General features: G+C 43.2%; 1 protein-coding gene across 9 annotated transcripts in view; it reads left to right on the top strand.

The window, feature by feature from the left end:
* PTPRT (protein tyrosine phosphatase receptor type T) overlaps positions 1–20,387 on the top strand; it is a 434,461-nt gene that overhangs the window by 354,168 nt on the left and 59,906 nt on the right. For 6 of the 9 annotated variants that reach the window (XM_042050484.1, XM_042050503.1, XM_042050476.1 and 3 more), the window contains 3 exons: positions 5,123–5,258; positions 10,398–10,427; positions 18,399–18,446. In XM_042050484.1, coding sequence (XP_041906418.1) covers positions 5,123–5,258; positions 10,398–10,427; positions 18,399–18,446 — 214 coding nt within the window. The remainder of the gene's footprint in view (positions 1–5,122; positions 5,259–10,397; positions 10,428–18,398; positions 18,447–20,387) is intronic. The other 3 variants (XM_042050521.1, XM_042050493.1, XM_042050536.1) reach the window with 1 other exon arrangement.

Genomic DNA, 20,387 nt, shown 5'->3' with positions numbered 1-20,387 from the left:
TGCAACAAAGAAACATCCAAAGTGGAATCTGGCTTCCAGATGTGATGAGCTGTTCCAGTCTGTTGGCTCATGATACATGGAGGCACCAGCATCCTGCAAAGTTTTTTTTTTTAGTCCTAATACACTTCTGGAGGGTGTGGTCAGCTGACACCCACGGCTGGTGCTGGGTATTTCCACATCAGGATGTAAAAAGGTGCCTTTCCACCTTTATCTCAGCGTTATCACTCCTGGAAGTACCTGTCTGCCCTTGTGTTTGCACGTCAGACTGTGTTTTACAGGTACAGATATTATCAGGAACTGAAAACTTGAGGGAAAACATTTCTTCATGCAGAGCTGCTTTAATAATTTGTAGGCCCCTCACATAGAAAGCACCATAAAAAAATAAATAAAGGAAATCATGTTTACAAGTGATTCGAGAATAGCTGTCTTTTGAATACAAGCCTCTAGGTCTATTAGGAGATTTTACATTCAGCCCACTGCCTGGCCATTATGTGCTGCAAAGAAATTACTCTGATTGTGCAGATCATTTCAATGCATAATGACAGAGAACCTGATATTTTTCATTAATTTCTCTGGGTTAAATAATGCTCTGAAGTAATTTTTCTGATTGTTTTTTGTTCCAAGAGTGAATTTCTCTCTGAAGAAGCTGTGTTCTTAGGTGTTACAATTTTGAAACCACACCTCATCATTGCCACACTTGTTTCCTTGCTGGGTCTTTCCTGTCACCTGGTGATGGCTGAACCTCCCATTTCTTGTGTTGCTTCTCTCAGTTTGTCCCTCCCTTCTTCACACTTGCATTGCCCTTTTCTTGATTCTGAGTATTTGACCCAGCTGCCCTTAGAATCATTGATTTGCTTTCTTGTCTCCTCTTGTTAAGCTTTGGGATGCTTCTGTCTCCTACAGTGTCTTAGCTACTGATGATTGTGGTACCACTTCCATTGCAGGACTTTGTTCTCTGTGCCTCACCTGGAAACCTCACATAAATACCTGACTTTTCCTCCTGCTTATGGATCTCTTGAATTCTTTTTGCTGGCAGTGTCATTTTTTAACATGCAATATTGTAATTGCTGCCTAAAGTAAAGAATGTTTCAAATTGCAGTTTGTGAAATAGGTCTTGTGGGAGAAACCTGTATTATCAGCCCTGCTCAGCTACATGCACTCAGTAGTCATTCTTTCCTGGATGTTTTTCAGAGTGCTGCTTCCACAGAGGAGGTTGCTTTATATCTGGTGGCTTGTTTTCAAATAATAGACCTGTGCAGAAATTGCTTGGAGTGAGATTGCCATGGTGTCTTTCCCTTAGATGCCACTGCTGGTTTTCCCCCAGAGGGCACTGCCCAGGCTCCCCAGGGAATGGGCACGGCCCCGAGGCTGCCAGAGCTCCAGGAGCGTTTGGACAGCGCTGCCAGGGATGCCCAGGGTGGGGTTGTTGGGGTGTCTGTGCAGGGCCTGGAGCTGATTTGATGATCCTGATCTGTCTCTTCCATCTCAGCATATTCTATGATTTTATGAACCAACAGCAGCATGGCCAGATTAGACCTTAATTAAAACCTTAATTAAACCATCAGTGTGTGATGATCCAGAAACCTGACTTCTCATGGGCTGATGAGTTGGACCGCTCTGGGAAATTGGCCCTTTGCCCCTGCCCTGCTCTCCTTGCATCTCTGCAGCACCACCAGAACTGTATCTCCCAAGAATGTGCTTCCTGTCCTGTCTTCTGTCTCACTGCAAGATGCTGGATCTCGGAGTTTTGAAAGGGATTGAGGAGAAACAAAGTCAGTTGGGTTGCTAGGAAAGGACTAAAATGGTGACTGACCAATGGAGTGCTGGGTGAATGTCAATGCCTGTGAAAGTCAGAGTCAGACCACTGCTCTGGCTCCTGGGATGGTGCATTTTGTACAGTACATAAATGAGTATCTCTGAGAGCAGTAGCCTGCTGGAGTAGATAAGGCACAGATAGGGAGTCAGGGGACCTACAGCCTTCACTACTCTGGCACTGCCTTCTATCATTTGCCTTCCTTATTAAGAAAGCAAGCTTAGGGCAGAAAATTGTCCTGCTTTGTGTTAGTGCAGAGTAATGGGGTCCTGACCTCAGTGGTCACACGCTAATAACAGTGGTGACCCGCTCTGTGTCTTTACTATTCCAGCATCCAGCTTCTGTTACAAGGAACAATTCATTCCAGGAAATGTGGTGGAAGTAACCACTAGAAAATACAGTTGTAGTTTGTTTTCATTCCTTTTTAATGCCAGAAATATATAAACATGATTTTTCAGAAAGAAAAGGGTGGCCCCTTAAGTACGGTAGTGCAGAGCTTTGCAAGTGTGTTTAAAGATGTTTGTATGAAATGGCCATCTGAGCAGTTTTCATGGGCTGCTGTGCTCAGAGGATTTCAGATCCTGCATCTCTATAAAGGAGAGAAGCAAAACTGAATTCTAAACCAGCATTTCTGTCAGGAGCAGCAGAAGTCATCTCCTGCAAGAAACAGCTCACAGAGCTCCACCTGCCAGGGATAGGAATGTTCTTACCTACAGCTGGTGGTGAGGCAGGTACAAGCAAGCAGAGAAGATTTAGGCATCTGCAAGGAAAATATGCCAGAACATCAGGAAAACAATGGACTTGTGCAGTAATGTTTCATTGCAAGGCTGTGAGAATCCCAGAGCCAGGAATCTGCTGACACTGTCAGATTCTCCATCGCTAGGCACTATTAGCTGAGACAACTTACAAATGGTTGGGCTGGTAGCCTAAAGGAATTGTTGGCCTTTGCCAAGAGAGATAGAGTTGCCCAGAAGATTGGAGTGGATCTGTCACTGCAGTGTGGAGGTGTCAGGATGGATAATGAGCCTTTCTTCTCCTCCTGGAACTGCAGGAGCCTGCAGTGGGCTGGGAAATATCAGCTAAAAGCACTCTGACCACACATTGCCTGGAGTAACAAGCAACAGCCTGGTAAAATCAAACCGATCTGGTGGATTAGAAGATGGAGTTGACAGCACATTCTTACTTCTTTTTACACTGCTCACACTTTGTGGGGGTATTCAGATGGTACAAAAATGAGGGGCATCTGACTGTGCTGTTTATAGTAGAAAACCATTCTCCAACACCTATTATTTGGGGTCACAGGAGTAACTGCAGCTCAGCTGAAGGATAATTTGGAGTACTTCTGACTTGCACTGCAAATGAATAAGAGTTTTAGCCATTTTCAGGGAGAAATTGTACCTTTCTCATTGCCTTTTTTGTGTGACAGCCTGGGGATTGCCTGTCTGATGGTGTGTAACTCACCTCTTGGACACGTTCACTGCAGGATTGTGGGAGAGGCTGTCAAATAAAGATGGAAATATGCAACTGATACGTTATTTTATTTTCATGCTCAGGAGTCCCATTAATGCATTTCAGACATGTGAGCACAGAAGTTATCAGTGAACTCTTAACTGAATGGGCAATTTGGTGAATGCAGCAGAATAGTACAGTTGTCAGGGGCAAAAGCTGAAAATTATGTGTGAGTCCAAAAGCCAGCCCTTTTTGCTTGGTAAATATTGTGTTTTGCTCTGGCTAAACTAGATTAACAGCTTAGCTGTAGGAGACTGAAATCATGCTTTAATCACTGCATCATCTCTTAAAGCATGTGCAGTTTAATGTGTGGCAAAGAGGCAAAACAATAGCACGGTGATGGTAACACTGCTGCCTCGCCAACACATGGACTTGATTGAATATTATCTCCCTGAGCAAGTGACTTCATGAACAGACGTGATTCAGATTTCCTGAAGGTCAGCAGCACAGAGCTGTTAAAAGAGCAAACCATTATGGTCTTCTGATGTCAGCCCTCTGTGTTCACTTTTGATTCCCTTTCCCTACCATGTTTAAGCCGTAGAGGAGGACGTGGCTGGCTCCAGCAGCAAAGGTGAAGCCCAGGATAAGAGTGGGTCTCATGTAATGTGAATTCGTTTAACTCGGTGAACTGCAGTGGTGATATTTTTAGGAGTAGTTAAGTGTAACAGGAATATAATGAAGATAGGCTTATTTAGTCTTTAGAGTAGCCACGACTCAAATCTTGTGGGGCTTTCTAAATCAAGCTCAGTGGCTTAAGCTATATCTGGAAAAATTCTGTGCAGCAAGTGGTGAAGTCAGCAGAGCTAAGATCTGTAATGAGCACTATTGAAATGGTCTCAGCAACAGGGGAGAGGGCAGCTTTCTCCAAGGTGCTTATTTAGTGCAGGAAGAAAAAAGCAGAAATGCTGTGCAAATAATGTTCCTAAATATGTTTTATTTTCAGGTGTGTGGATTTCACTTGTTAAAAAAACCAACAAAAAACAACAAAACCAAATAATTTCAAATAGAAATTATGCTCTCTTGTTTGGGCTGAAGTAGTCATGCCGGGAGTACATTAGGTGATGTGTGAGGGTGCTCAGGCACTGGAGTGGGTTGTCCAGAGAAGCTGTGGCTGCCCCATCCCTGGAAGTGTCCAAGGCCAGGCTGGATGGAGATCCAAGGTTCAGCCTGGCCTAGTGGAAGGTGTCCCTTCCCATGGCAGGGGGTTGGAATGAGATGGGCTTTAAGGTCCCTTCTAGCTCAAATCATTCCATGATTCTGTGTGGAGGGTGCTCTGTATGTTGGATTCATGCTTGTTACATGTATAATTGTAATGGGATGTTTAAAAAAGCCAGGCCTCCAATACACTGAAAAACACAAATGTGAGCTGATTTTAGAGGGGAAAAAATTTTCGGCCAGAGGTATTATTATTATTATTATTATTACATGTTACTGTGCTCACTATTCTGATGAGCAAGGACTCATTTAAACTATTTGAGATTAAAATTAGAACTGTTGTTCTCCTGTTTCTGGGTGCATGCTGAGTGCTTCAGAAGAGCAAATGCCCCGTTACAGTATAACTTAGTAAAATATTATAGTCATTTACACTACACTGGGATTTTACACCCTATTACTGCTCTGAATTATCGGTCATTAGCCCTCATTAAAGGCAGATTTGGTTAGATGGACAATTGTCTATTGCAATTTGATTGCAAATATGTTGTTAGGCTTTCAAATGAATATTTAAAGTGGATCATTGCACAGTTTCCCTACAAATTCTTTCTTTTTTATCTTGTCCTTCCTCTCTCTCCATCTTTTAAGGAGCTTCCACCCAGAATTCCAATGCAGTGGAACCAGAAAAGCAAGTTGACAGCACGGTGAAAATGGCTGGAGTTATAGCTGGTCTCCTGATGTTTGTGATTATCCTCTTGGGAGCAATGCTTACCATCAAGAGAAGGTAAGTTTCTGCTTTGCTTCCATCTTGAGCCTCCTGGCTTCTTCCAAAAGAAGAATAAATAAAGATAAAATGTTCTTTATTTGTGGCAGAGGGCAGCAGTTAATGCCTGGTTACATAACACCGACACTAAGGGTTGTAGGCCCAGAAGAAATGCCAGTTCTGGGAGATCCAGCAGCAAAAGAATGGTTTTTACTGCAAAGAGATAGTGATAATTAATTGATAGTTAATGTGAAGGGATAAGTCACGAGGTAGCACGGTGAAGTGCAAAGGGACAAAAGGAGCACCTCTCCTAACAGGAAAGGCTGAGAGAGTGGGCATTGTTCAGTCTGGGGAAGAGAAGCTTTGGAGTGACCCAGTTGTGGCCTTGCAGTACTTGAAGGGAGCCTACAAGAAAGATGGAGAGAGACAATTTACAAGGGCCTGGAGTGCCAGGACAGGGGGGAATGGCTTCAAGCTGCCAGAGAGGAGGTTTATATCAGATATTAGGAAGAAATTCTTCCCTGTGAGAGAGCTGAGGCCTTGGCACAGATTGCCTAGAGAATCTGTGGCTGCCTCATCCCAGCCATTTTCCAACACTTGGTTCTTCTGATGTCACGACTGCTACAACATAAGTTGTTATCTCACAGATAGCACAGACAAACCCCCAAGCAAAATTACTCGTAATGCAGAACGAGTTCCAGAGGTTGGAGACTGAGGATCCATTTGCTCTGTGTGGAAGTTCCCAATCTCCTGCTGAGCTGAGCTCGCCCCTGAGACAGTGCACGGGACCTTCAGCTGAACTTGCTTTCAGTTCAGCAAAAACTGAACTGGTCCCTGAAGCAGCAATGTTTGGTGAATTTGGGTGTGGTGTCCCACGGGCAGAACTTTGCTCTGTCTGGTTTTGCCATAGGCTCTGGAAAACTGGGCAATTTTCTTCAAAGTTAACATTAGAAAGGAAGTGAGTGGGACTATTAGAAATCTAAATTCACCCTTTTTTTCCCTAGAGCTGGAAAATTGCAGTTTCCCTTGTGTTGTTTCCACAGCCCCTCCCAGGGCAGACAAGCAAAATCCCTGCAGTCTGTATCTCTCTTTGTTTGCTGCAATTTGCAAGGATACCTGCCAGAAGACACACTGAAATAAGGAATAAACTGGCTCATTGACTTTAAAATCTTTTCCCATTTAGAAGCTATGAGTGCAAGAGGAGCTTTGGGAGGCTGTAGCACACCTCCAGCACCTCCAGAGCTGCTGATCACATCAGTTCTGGGCTCCCTTGGATGGGAACCACCAGCCACATCCAAGTGAGGCTTAGAGCTACATATGGACAAGTGTTCCCTGAAGATGAACTTCAGCCTGTCAGGCTCATTTCCTTTGTAAACTAGTGCGGGTTGGGACCAGCTTTTATAAAAGGAGAAGCTGATTTGGACCACAAATTGATTGAAACTTCTGGAGGAGCGGAGCTGAAAGCTTGAGCTCTTCTGAGACAGCAATTTAACAACAAAGTTCTCTTTCCATTTTGCAAACAGAAGTGTTCAGAGCTTAAGCTCTTGCATTCCATGTTTGCATTAGCCTCACTCTTTAAAAGAGCTCCCTTCCCAGTGCACCAAGGCCTCGGTGTACAGTGTAGCCTTGCAAGGCAACAATTCAGTAAAATAATTTTATGAGTTTAACTTAAGACATTTTCTTCAAATGGAGCCAGAAAATATCCCAGTGACATTTGTCCATTGTCCAGGGCATCACAGCTTACTGGGAGCAGGCACTGTGGTGGATTTCCCAGATGAAGCATTTTGTTAATCAGCGCAGAGAGCAAAGGGAGGAGAGGGATTAGAAGAGAAGGAAGACATTGGTTTGAGATGAGCACTGGGATCATCAGGAGCCTCTTTTTGTTCCTGTGAGAGTCACCAAGCAGGCTGCTTGGAACCTTTCAAACACAGGGCATAAGCAAGTGGTGCCCAGTCGCTCACAGTTTCAGCAGAACAAATTGCAAAAATTCCAGGAACTCAAAAATTTCTGTGGGCTGATAAAGTTTTAGAGGGTTTAGTGAGATACATGAAGCTAAATTAAGCTTCATTATTTTCCACTGTATAAATACAGTGGAAAACTTGGATTTGACTTTATGTTTGTTGTCTGAAAGTTTTAGTTGAAACTTGAAGTTGTCTAAAGTCTGCTTAAGTTTCCATATGTGTATATCTACGTCAAAATTGTGTGTGCATATAAATTTCTGTTTTAAATATGAGTGTATTACAGTATTTAAAATCAAAGCCATTAACAAAGTTTGTTTTCTTGGTTTTGGGAACCCACTAACTCCATGAGTTAAGTCATGGTATCATCATTACGTGTATATGACATAAAAATTGCTGCCACATAATGGAGGGAAACTTTATACAAGGCCAGGTAGTGACAGGACAAGGGGGGGATGGCTTCAAACTGAAAGAGATTAAATTTAGATTAGATACTAGGAAGAAATCCTTCCCTGTGAGGGTGGGGAGGCCCTGGCACAGGATGCCCAGAGAAGCTGTGGCTGCCCCTGGATCCCTGGCAGTGTCCAAGGCCCAGTTGGACAGGGCTTGGAGCAGCCTGGGACAGTGGAAGGTGTCCCTGCCCATGGCAGGGGGGATTGGAATGATCTTTTAGGTCCATTCCAACACGAGCCACTCTGTGATTCTATGATAATTTAGCCCGTTAATTTAGAGGTGGTTATCAGTGCCCACATGAGTGTATGTGCCCACAAAAGGCAGAACCACATTCTTTCATTAATAGATTCATATCTTGAAATATCTCATTTTTATTGTATGAAAATGTTTTTAATTCTCTAAGGAGCTTTTTTTTTTCCTTAATATTAGTTAAAGACATTTGTGTAATAGAGAATACAGAATCATTTAGTAAAAACAAAATGAAGCAAGAAAAATAAGATATTTTTTCAGGAGAAAATACGCTTTGACTTTGCCACTCCCCAGAGGATTTGATTTTGGTCAGTTCTGATTTCATCTGAGCAATTTTAATTCTGGTGTAATCATGACTTGTATTTCCCTGGAGTGAAGAATGTGACACCTCTCAGGCTGGTGTGTTTGAGCAGACAAAGCCTCCACTGACCCCTTTAAATATAAGACTGAATAAATAGGATCGGACAGCCTGTCATGGGTGCACCGTAAATAAGTTCTTTAAACTGCTGTTGGTAGCAAAAAAGGAGATTTGGGGCTATGTAGGGTCTAGGATTATTTCCTCCTATGAAAATTCAGCTCCTTATTCTGGATTAGGATTTAGGTTTTTACCTTAAACTAATTAAATAAAACCCCAAAGTCTCTTGGGCAGAACATACTATAGGATAGATATTAGGAATAGGATAGAATTAGGAAAAAGGGATATTTGCACATTTAGTGAGCCATGTCCCTCATGTGTCCCTGTTTCAGGTGGGAGGCAGGCAGGGGTTTGGGTTGTGTTGTACATTCTAGGACCAGGTCATCTTTTTACTGAACCATAACTCAGACCAGTTTTCACAGTAAGCTTTGAAATATTCTGTAGTAAGTCCTTATTTCAGGCTGCGTGTTTTTGGAGAACTTGAGCCAAAATGGACTGTCCAATTCCAGAACATCATCTTCCTTTTGTTTGTCTTCCTTTATTCTGTGTCCTTATGGAGCAAACCTTTCTGAGCTTTCCTCTGCAGCCTGGAGGGATGTGCAGCTTTTTAAAGAGGGCCAAGAGTCTGGTGGGATGCCAGATGTGTGCAGCCCAGGCAGGAGAGCAGCAAGGTGCTCAAGGGAACAGCTGCAGTCAACAGTGCTGTGTGAACCCTGGCCCTGGCCTCTGAGAGCTTCGTTTAGTTTTGGGGATTTCAGGGGTTCAGCTGTGTGGGCTCTCACCTTCTGCATCTTGGTCATGTTTCCCTTTGTTTAGAGGCTCAGTGGAACTTGGATTTTCACAGGGAAGCTCAGTGGCAAACACTGCACCTTAGCTGGTGCATTGCTCGGGCCTGTAGCACTTCTGCTTTCAGGAGATAATAGCATTTAGTTAAAATGCATCCAGGTGTATCTTGGAATCAGTGCTATTCAAATAACTCGGCATACATCAGGAATCTGGCCGAAATATCAGGTTTAGAGCAAAGGCCATCATCAGGAACACCATCAAACTTCAGTTTAATCCTCATGAGCTGTTCTTTACCCCGTGTGTGCACAGCAGAGAGGGTGACTGTGCACAGAGTGACTGCACTGAACCTGGTTTCCACGTGTGCTTATGGAAGTTGTGTTCAGAGCAACCATAAAACTGAACACTTGAAAGCTGCATTTGTATTTCTAAGTGATTCCTAATCTTCCTAGTGCCTTCAAGGATGGGATTTTAAAGCTATGCAATAGATTGATGTTTGGGTTTCACTGTTTTTCCCTGTCTTGACCGCTGCTGCTGCTTTTGTGGCTCCTTGTGGCTGGTGGTAAATCTCTCATACCCTGGGATAGGTCTGTTGTGAACCAGTCTTTTCAGAGAAGCCCCTTTCCAGTTATAAAAGGGGAAACGTCACCTCTTAAGCTACAACTGACTGCCAAGGCTCAGTTTGTGGTGCTGCTCAAAATGTTGTGAAATGAATTGTTGAGAAACTGTGGTAGAAAGTGCTTAATCACAGTGATGCAGAAAGCTACTGCATGCCCCCAGTGCTCAGCTATAAATATGGAGTGATGCTTGAATTGTTAATGAACTATTTGCATTTTAGAGTTTGATGAAGCTTGATTTATCATTAGACAATTTGCTCATTGTCTAAATATTCCAAAACTGTGGCGTTCTTACATTGTCACTTCCCTATTTATTGTTATTTATATTAATAGCTCTGACATCTTTCTTTCCATTTCAAAAATATCAAAGCACTTGAGAGGCAAAATTAAGTCTCATTGCCCATGTTACTGACATGAAAAAGTGAGGGAATTAAAGGTGAGGGGATTTATTCATGGTGGCAGAAGTGAAAACACAACCTTCAGTCTCCAGTTCAGTATCTGTTTATTCCTCACTGGCGTACAGCTCCTGAAAGAAGCATAGGCAAATAGTAGCTCAGTACAGAAAACAGCACAAATACTTTGTATATTGAAAAAGGATCCTGGAGTTCATATAAATCTAATTATGTGCTTTTCTCTTTTTCTCCTTTTGGATATTTTGTTCATCTGACCGGCCGTCAATATTTAGAAGAAATGCATATTCCTACTCCTATTACTTGTAAGTACTTGGCTGGGGATGAGGTTTTTAGAGCATGTTCACCCTGTGGTAATTTTATGCTTTGTTGTATTCTTTTCTAATTTTTTTTTTTCTTTTTTACCATTCCATTTATCCTTGTCTTTCCAGATGCTTGTGTTTTATTTTCTCAGTTGCATGCTGCTGTTTTCCCTGTTTTACCACTGCACCTGTAGCTGTGCCTGCAAACACATGAATGTCCACAGATATGTCAGTTATGGTTTATGGTTCTTCAAATTGGATATTTCTCTCTAGATTGGACATCAGAAAAAATTTCTTCACCAAAAGGGCTGTCCAGCACCAGAATGTGTGGCTCAGGGAAGTGCTGGAGTCACCAGTGAGGCATTAAAAAGCTGTGTAGATGTGGCACTTGGGGACGGGGGTTAGAGATGGACATGGCAGTGCTGGGGGAACAGTTGGACTTGATGATCTTAGAAAGCTTTTCCAACATAAACGATTCCATGATTCTGTAAATGCTAATAAACAAATACAGAGTGTCCCCAGTGCATCTTTTTAATTGTCCATCACTCATAGCCAGACATCAGGAAATTCACACCTGAAGGTCATCATGGGGAATTTCTCAGCCATGGATGTAAGCTTTCTAAAAATTTTAAGGTTTCTGACAACGGGGAGTTGACATTACCCCAGCAAACATCCCAGCTGCCAGGTTCTGAGTGTTGGTTTAGATCCTTGGATGATGAAGTGGTTCAGATATTCAGATCTAAATCACCTGTCCAGTCCTAATGACAATGCTGCATAATTAAGGCAGTTGTTAAGGCACATGAAAATGCTTCACACATCGGTACTTCCAGAGCCATCTGTTGCCTAAAGACTGAGGGGCTGGAAAGCAATCAGGGCCAAGCTGTTTGTGCCATGATGATAGTTGTCTGAGGATCCAGAGGAGGAGAGGGCTGGATCAATGACGTGAGGAAAAAGTCCTGGAGAAGTGAGTTGGATGCCTGTGCTGCCATCAGAGGGCTGGGAGGGGTGCAGAAGGCAGCTGTTGCTGCTGACAGGAACAGCTCTGCCCTCGCCAGCTTTCAGAAGCATCCAGAGCCCTATCACTGGCATCAACCTTTTCCCAGAACCTGCCAGGCTTGTCAGGGCTCTGAAACCAGAGGGCCACACCAGCCCTGACAGCCCCTCCTGGTCTGCTGCTCCAGGAGCTGCCTCCTTTGCCCCTTCCTGCAGTTCCTCTTTGTCTCATCTTGGCACTTTGTTCTGGGAGGTGTTCAGCAGCTCAGCAAAATGAGTGGGTTAATGTGCTGCCATTTCAAGGGAAGCTGATTTCCTCTCCGTATTAGTTGCTTTATGTCCAAAGAACGGGGCAAAGGAGGATCCCTGCATGCCACTGCCTGCAGGGATCAGTTAACTTGAAAATGTTCAGTGAAGAAAAGGAAAAAAACTATGTGCAAGGATCTGGAATACTGGTTAAATGCATTGTAATACATCAAGGCAGAAGGATACTGCTGAAAATGGCTTCTTTGAACATCAAAAAATAGCTCAACATTGCAGAAATGTCCTATTCTCATAGTATTATGTTTGCATTTTTAGACAGGTAGTTGCAATTTTTCCTTCCGGGTAATGGAACTAAACTGTTGCAATTATTTATCTTTTAAAATAAAGACTTTTTTTTTTAATCTAGAACAATTACCTATCTAGATGATTTTCCTAGATATCTACTTTTACAGACTTAGTGTTTTGTAAAAATAGTATTGGAATTATATTTTTAAACCATTTTTTTTATTTAAAAGTGTGCAGCATTTCAGAAGACAACATATTTTCAGACCTGTATTTCGTTCCAAGTGCAAAGCATAAATTTTAGTGGACTGTTGAAAGATTCTGTGGTAATTGCTTCTTCATGACCTGTCAGAAAACTATTGAAAGAGGAACCTTTCCCACTTCCCAAGCATGTGAGGAGCCTTAGGACACCATCATGAGTCTTGGCTTTGCCCGGGGATGTAATTGTAAATGCAGAGTAACTCTGTTTGCTCTAGACTTCACACTGGTCCACCAAGAACTGAACGTGACTTCAAGTAGTCAGATTAAACAGGAGGTTAACTAACTGTAAAGTAGGTGATGGTTTTAACCCAAAGGTGCTAGGAGCTAGTTGAATTTATTATTGGAACCTTTCCTCTTCTGCACATCTCTCATGTTTTACTGTTTGGTTTCCTTACAACCAGTAGCACCATTGCCTGAGAAATTCAGTGCCAGGTTTTCCTTTATAATTCTGTCTTTTTCCAGTAGGCAGTATGTGGTCAGCATGTTCCCTGCTGTATTTTATTTTGAGATCTGTGTGTTTAAAGAGATGAATCAACTTCCAAGCCCTCTGTGACCCATTTTACAGCTGCACAGCATTGCTTGAAGCAGTCAGCTGAGGATTGCTCTGCCAGAGCAAGCACAGGGGTCCTTAAGGGGTCTATTTGCTGTGGGTCAGTTTGCTAGACCCTTTTTCCTCAAGGAGCAGTGCAGTGAGTCAGGAAAAATGAAGAGAGAACCCTCTGGAGGTCACCCAAGCCTGGGGTTGCAATGAGCTTCAGCAGAGGCAGAAGGAAGGGCTTTAATAAGGTTTAATGAGGCAGATGTCCACCATGCAGCACATCACACCAGGGAAAAGCCAGAGGTGCCATCAGGCAAACTGAGTGTTCAGAGGAGCAGGTGGAGATTTGAGCTCAGCTTGCAGAAATCACAAAGCTTTTCTTCCCCAGTACCACACCCAAAATTTTCTGCAAAGAGCTCCTTCTCAGCTCTGTGCTGATGGTGTCCCAGGGACAGCTCCGCAAGCTGGACCATCGTGGTAGTGGAGGCAACACATCAACAGTGACCTCACAACAAACACTTCCTTCACCAGGCTCTGCATTTTGGTTCACACGGACATTGGGTCTGTTCCCTGAGCTGGGAAAACCAAGCTCAGCTGTTTTTTCCCTTGAACAACAATCAAGGTAAAAGGGATGTTCCAGCAGTAAGGCAAGAAAGCAGGAGAGTCCATGAAGGAGCACACAATGAAGTTCATGTTTCAAGTTTCACATTAAATAGAGCATTTCATTAGAATTGCAGATGAAGATCTGAAATTGCTAAGGACTGTGCAATTCTTAGCCAAACTTGATTCAAATTGCTCTGGACGCCTATGAGCAGAGAGGTTGGATTTAAGTTTATTTGAAATGTTGTGGAAATAACAGCAGCAATATGGTTATATACAGATTTTTAAAATAGAATTGGTTTCCATGCTGTGACCTTGCATGAATGATTTAGTCCTGAAGCAAAATTCAGTTGAATGAGTTACCACTATTGAAAAGCAGGTTCCCAAATAGATCTGCTGGCAGATCTTTAAATGTGACCATATGGACTGTATCACTTCATGTTTGGTTTCAGTTTCTGGACTTCAAAGCTGTGTTTCTTAGAGCAATTCATGTCTGCTTTCAGATAATTCCTCCCAACTCTCTGTCGTCTTCTATACAGGCATTTCTTCTTGCTAAGGACCAAAATCTCCAACCCTAACTCTTCCAAACAGTTCTGAATGATAGTTCTAGTAAAGTCACAGAGACTTATGTCAGGAGTACCTGGTCTTTACAGAGACAGGCCATAGCACTGTGGTAATCTCTAGACTGCAGTTCTGCCCTCAGCCAGTCTTGTGTTCTGCTGCAATCCAGGACTGGAAAATTGGATTCTGTGAGATGGCTGAGTACCTGCAGCTCTGACTGGTGAAACCAGTCAAAAATACTCACTTATAGAAGCAGCTCTTTCAGCTATTTTGGGCATACATAGTTATAGGTAAATAGTACGGGATTCTTGTATAGCAACACGTCATAGAAAACTTCCTACAACGTATAGGAAGGGATGAAAAAGGCCATAAAAATCTTTAATATGCTTTAAGAGGAGATGCAACCCAGGAGGCCTCAATTCCTAACTGGTAACTCATCATGCAGGGTCAACATCATATTGTGTACTTAAGTTCACCCATCAGCAAAGGCTAATTGTTTATGAGCTGAGATCCTGTGTGGAGAAAGAGATGGAATTAGGAGTCCTGTCCTGGCGCACTCCATGCATCCCTGTGCCCAGGATGGTGCCTGAACCTTTTCAAGGAGTTACTCTGTATTTACACCAACACAAATGGTGTCTGAGGTTGGGAAAGAATTGCTGCTGTCTCTCTGCACTTAAGTTTAATGGGCAGTGTAAGATACCAGCTCAGCCAGGTCTGGAAGATGCTGGTTTTACTCCCAGCTGAAGCTGTAAAAGACAGCAATTCATCCACTTTCCAGGAGGGCTTGTATTTAGTGACAGAAACCTCTTTTGCAACAGTATTTTCAACTGCAGCAATCCATATCATGATTTTATTATTTGCTCACCAGGAAAAGAAATGGAAATGTTTTCTGTGTGTGGGTTGTTTGTTTTGGTTTGTTTCTTTCTCCTGGGCTGGGTAATGGCTGCAGAATGAAATTTAATCAAGAGCAATATGAGACCAGGGAAGAATTTCTGGAAATACAGAGATTCGTGTACGTGTTACAAGCACTCAGTTTAATGTTATTTATGAGAAAAGGGCACTCAATGGCCAAGATGTTGTTTTCCTTTTCCCCTGCACTGGCCAGAGCTCCAGGGACATGATTGCAATGTAGGAAGCCCCTTCAACTCCCACTGGAATTTCACACCAATTTTCATTGTTGGGTGGTATCATCTGGGAGTTTCTCTCCATGGGAGAGATTGTTAGAGGTTATTAAGCTAAATTTATATTTATATTTTTTGAAATAACAGAGTTTGTGCTGAATTTCTTTCCACCATCTGTGGGACATTCAAAAAAGAAAAACATCCCTTTATTTTATTTATAAGCATACCTCTGTATAAACACATTCACACTTGAATATCTCCATATATTTCCATGGATGCTGGGATCTGCCTGCACAGGTCAGCTTGCTAAATCAGGATTTTAAGAAGAAACATTCTCATTAGGTGATTTTCTCATTAGACGATGGAAAAACAGAATCGTTAATCAGTGGCTATGCCCGTCTAATGAAAGCAAATTAAAAAAATAATATATCAAAATGCAGAAGTAAGATGAGCTGTTATTTAGAACATGTCTGTGTGGTGATTGCAAGCCTAAACTTTGCAGAGGGCAGGGTTTGTAGCTCTCTGTACCAGCAGAGACTTATACCGGATGGCTCCTGCATGCACCTGGCTTGTCTAAACTTTCTCTGGTTGTAAATAAAATTAAAAAATAAATAAAAATAAATCCTCCACAAATAGTGATTCATTTGATGAAGTGAAGCTTAGATCATATTCTCAAGAGCCTGTGCTTGTATACCCACAGTGCAAAACACTCAGGGCATCTTTTGACTTAAACCTACTTTTACTTCACTTTCTCCTGTCCTGTGATGTTTGCTCTGTGGTATTGGCACTTGTTCTTTACTACACCTTTACTACACCTTTACTTCCTCTCCCCCTGCCACAACCTGCACCGAGTTTGGCTTCATCAGGGCAGGCGTTGAAAGCACAGTTAAAGCTGTCAGAGCACGGGCTGTAGGTGGGGATTTGCCCTTGCAGTGGCTCTAGGAAAGCTGCCCGGGTGCTTAGGCCAGAATTGCTTCCCAGCCCTGCTCAGGCTGCTGGCAGTTCCAGAGGGGCAGGTGAGGAAGCACAGATTCAAACTGGACCACGGGAGCAGATCCACCCAGTGTCAGTGTGACAGACACTGCACTGCTCTGAGCTCTCCTTCCTCTGGCTCTGTTCACACCCCTCTAGTGACCAGGATTTCCCAGCCTGCCTGCCCCGCTGGCTTCAGAGACTCCTTCATAAAACTCTCCCCCAGTTTGAAATGAACTGCCTTTCCTAGAGCCTCCCATTCCCCAGCCCCTGCAGGCAGAGAGAACAGCTCCCCTGTGGTGTCTTTTCATGTTTGAAGACCCATCAGCCCTATTTGATTTCCTTTTCTCTAGATTAAAGATCCACATTTCCTTTGGCCTTTGCTTGTGTAGATCATGTTTGCCAGCATCACCTTTCGTGTCCTCCTTTGTGTGTCTGATTTGAAGAGCAGTGTTGCAGCAGAGCCCTCTCCAATCCTCAGTCAGAGCAACAGGATCACCCAGATTATAGTGCTGTGCTCTTATTTTTCAACCAGCATGAAACCATTCCTCCAAATTGGATTTGTCGTCTGCTACAGGTTTAGGGCGTGGAGATCCTTTCCAATAGATCTGCTGTTTGACCCATGCTCCCTGGTATTTGCATGGCTCATCACTGCCTGCCTTAATTTGGAGCAGATTTCATCATAAATTACATGTGTACTCCTAGGAGTTTGCCATGCACAATTCTCTAAAAGGAATTTTATTTTTTTGGCTTTCTCAAATTGCTTATTGAAAATGAGGGCAATGTGCAATTCGTGTCTGTAGAAGGAAATTTCACGTTTAACTTACATGATCTATACCTAATGTCTAAATTACCTGTGCATGCAAATCTACCCCACAGTGTACATAATCCATCCTGGCGAAACATCTAAAATTAAATCTGTCAACGTGCACGCACAGGAGTTCTCGAGGAGTGGCAGTTACAGATTTAATGTTCATGCATGTAAAATTGATAGAAAAAGTTAGAGAAGAGTTTGAAGCTGTTTATAAAAAAAATAATCCCTGACAGTTATCCAAACCTCCACGAAACAGGAATCTGATCCTGCAGATACTTCTAACAGAAAATATTGCTGGAGCCTCCTGATTAATGCTTGTGGCAGTAAATGGTTTGTGCTTGATACCAAGTTTGCATTCCTTGACTGTTTAAGTGGAACTCCCACAATTTTATAATATTTTTTAATACAGTGCTTCAGATTTTATGTCTAGTCTCTGACAGGAGTGGAAGTTTCAAAAATAACCGAATCAAATCTCCATCATTTTTCCCCCCAGATTCACACTTAGTTGTGTTCACTGCCTATAGCTTTTCTCCTTGCTTTAGTGGGGCCAGCATCAACTGCCTGATTATACAGCTGGTTTCACTTTTTCACTCAACTTTGAGCATCTTTCTGTCTCATCCCTCCTCTGTGTGTGTGATGCTTGCAGACATCATCTCTTCATTTCAAAACCCTCTCACACTGAAAAGGGTGACCCAGTAAACTCCATCCATGGACTCCTGCTTTCTTCTTGGCACACTTCCCTTACCCTTGAATGTAAACCAGCATTGAGATATCTTCTTCACATCCTGACATTCTGTGTTCATTATATCAGGCTCTTCTTCCCAATAGCTGCCTGGTCCTTTATTTCCTCCCCTTTTCAGCTGGATAATGCATGAGTGGGGAAGTGTGTGCTCCGTGCGGGGTGTCAGCTGTGCTGGGGACACGCTGGGCACACGGCTGGCCCGTGATTGACACTAATGCTCCCACAGCAGCTTTGTGGGGCATTGCAGTGGCTCTGTGCAGGGCAGGCTGGGCAGTGGGGACAGCGGGAGCTGTGTCGCCAGCATGGCTTGTCAGTGATTCACAGAGATCTCTTGGAGCGCCCTATTTTTGGAAACAGCATTTCTAGATAAACGCTTTTCCAATTCCAAAAGGCATTTTGATGTGCTGGGAAATAAACCTCTACCTAGCTGTGGGTTTTAAGTCACATCCCTAACATTGTGGAAAGTGCTAGTCATTTGATTTTATAATCTTTTCTATGAATTATAATGATGGTAAGGACCAAATAGGCTTAGTCCTGTGCTGCCACTCTCTCCAGATACAGAACGGCAGCAGAAAAGGCACGTTTAGAAACCGAGAGCCCCTTGATGTGTCTGGCAAGCTTAGCTCTGAAATCCTCAAAAGAGATCTGTCTTCCTTTGCCCTCTAATTTAGATGAAGAATTTCTGCATTCTTGGAACAGAGAGGGAGAAAGGTGGAAACTGATAAGACACAGTTGAAAGAAAATTGTAGCGTTTTCAGATGCAGGCCTGGGTTGTGTGTGCGAGGTAGATTGAGAACTTTAAACTCATATCACCTTTTCTTTTTAGGCATTCAAGCCAGTGTTTTAGGGGCCTCTCTGTCTTCTACAGGACCAGGTAGAACTCCTTTGCATAGGGCTGTTGTAAGCAGGCCTTTGGGGACTAAGGGGCTTGGGTTTGGGGTCATTTTTTTCCGCCTAGGACATGCAGAAATGTTGTTGCTCATTCGCTCAAAGACAAAACAAGTTTGCCAATTCCAGCTCTTTGTAGCCTGTTGGCGTTTCTGAAAAGATACCAGGCAATGGGGACTTACAGATAATTACTGCCACAAATAATTTAATTTGCATTGAATGAGGAAGTCGCCCCTTTTGACTCACCATTTTCAACCATCAGGAGTGGTCGTCTGTAGTGGCTCACCCCAGCAGTCCAGAGTGCTTGTTATTAAGGACTTCTGCATTTTGGATTAGTGTTTCCCACTGAGTGATTTTAATTTCTGTTGCCAAAGAATTCACACAGGCATGCACAATTAGCAAATCGTCAGGATTAAAAGAACCACATGGCAGGGTTAACACACTTCAAGACTATTGTAGTTACCTCAGGTACCACAGCACAAAAAAATAGGGGCTCCCATGTCCGCAGCTCATGGTTCCTAAATCTGGCTGTGCCAACGCTGCTGAACACTGGAAGCAAAGCTTTTAACATCATTAACTGCCAGCTTTTTGTTTCATCCCTCAAGGACTGCTCCCCTCTTTGCATCTTCATCTGCACAAGTGGGTACACCGTGGGGGTTTTGGGAGATCTGAGTAAGCCCCCTGTGATGATGGACCCAATTTGAACAGCTCTGGGCTTGGATTGGAACTGATTTACAAATGGCTGAACCCCCAACTGGCTGAGCGGATGAAACAGATGTGTTTGTTCAAAAGTTTGCAACAAACATCCGAGTTTTCTCCATAAATTTGTGCTCTCCTGATCTGGATTATCTTGCTTTAAAATAGGCTTTTCCCACAGACATAGGCAAAGGATTTAGCTCTCTTTGACCCTTCTTTGCAAACAAGTATAAGTGGCCATACTGCCAAACTCCTGGAGGCTGGAGCTCAGCTGTGTGCTTGCACTTGCCTGTAAATGCCACTCTGAAATGTTCTGTGCATAAATGGAGCCTGTTAGGTTATGTTGCAAGGAGCACCTTTTTTTTTTTTAGAATCTAATTAAGTTGAAAAGATGGGTAGTACTTACCACAGGCATGTTGTTTTAGAGAAGGAAAACCTCTTTGCAAAATGATTTAGTTGTTAGGATTTTTTTTCTTCTTTGAGTTGGAGAAAAGAAAGAAAACTAAAGCTCCTTCTTACAGTAAGCTGTTTTTCTCCCTTTTATTTTGTTTTATTTTCTTATCTAGGGAAGTCGTGTAAGCAAAGTTCTTTGCTGGTGCGAGGGATTTGTGTGATATTTTTTCAAGGCGTGGATTGTAGAATGTCACACATTCATTTTTAAAGGGTTTTGCTCTCTGATACGAATGAAGCACAGGGCAGTCAAATGTCAGTGGAAGCTTAGCAGCTCACTTTTCCTGCTTCTCTCCATTTTATTATTCCCTGTGTTTGCAAAAGAGGAGCCTCTTACGTTCTCAGCTTTGTTAGTGTTTTCAGAGCAGGCAGCCTTGCTGCTTTTGACAAAGTTTTTGCTGTCTCCTCAAAACAAGAAAAGACCCATTTTCCCAGAACAGGGGCATATTTGGACCTTGCTAAAACAACTTCAACCTTTAAACTGCCCCACCCTTCACTGCCGGGGGATCTCCAGAGCAGTTCGAGCATGTATCAGGAATCAGGAGGCTGCTGCCCTCACTGCTCTGCTTGGGGACAGGACAGAACTCTGCTCCAGCTCTCAGGTGGCACAGAGCCAGGTCTCACACTCCCCTGGAGCTCTCAAAGAGCATCCCATGGGGTGGATGCAGATGTCCTGGTACCTTGGAGTGAGCGGTGCTCCCATCCCGAGGCCTCTGCTCCTCCTGGAGTGCGCAGCACCCACTCCAGGGGCTGTACCCATTGCACCCTGTCCAAGGCACCC

This window comes from Corvus kubaryi, unplaced genomic scaffold (assembly GCF_017639235.1).
Source record: "Corvus kubaryi isolate FWS band 111438036 unplaced genomic scaffold, C.kubaryi_AGA036_p1.0 134, whole genome shotgun sequence".
NCBI classification, from domain to species: domain Eukaryota; kingdom Metazoa; phylum Chordata; class Aves; order Passeriformes; family Corvidae; genus Corvus; species Corvus kubaryi.
This window is presented reverse-complemented; position numbering and strand designations above follow the sequence as displayed.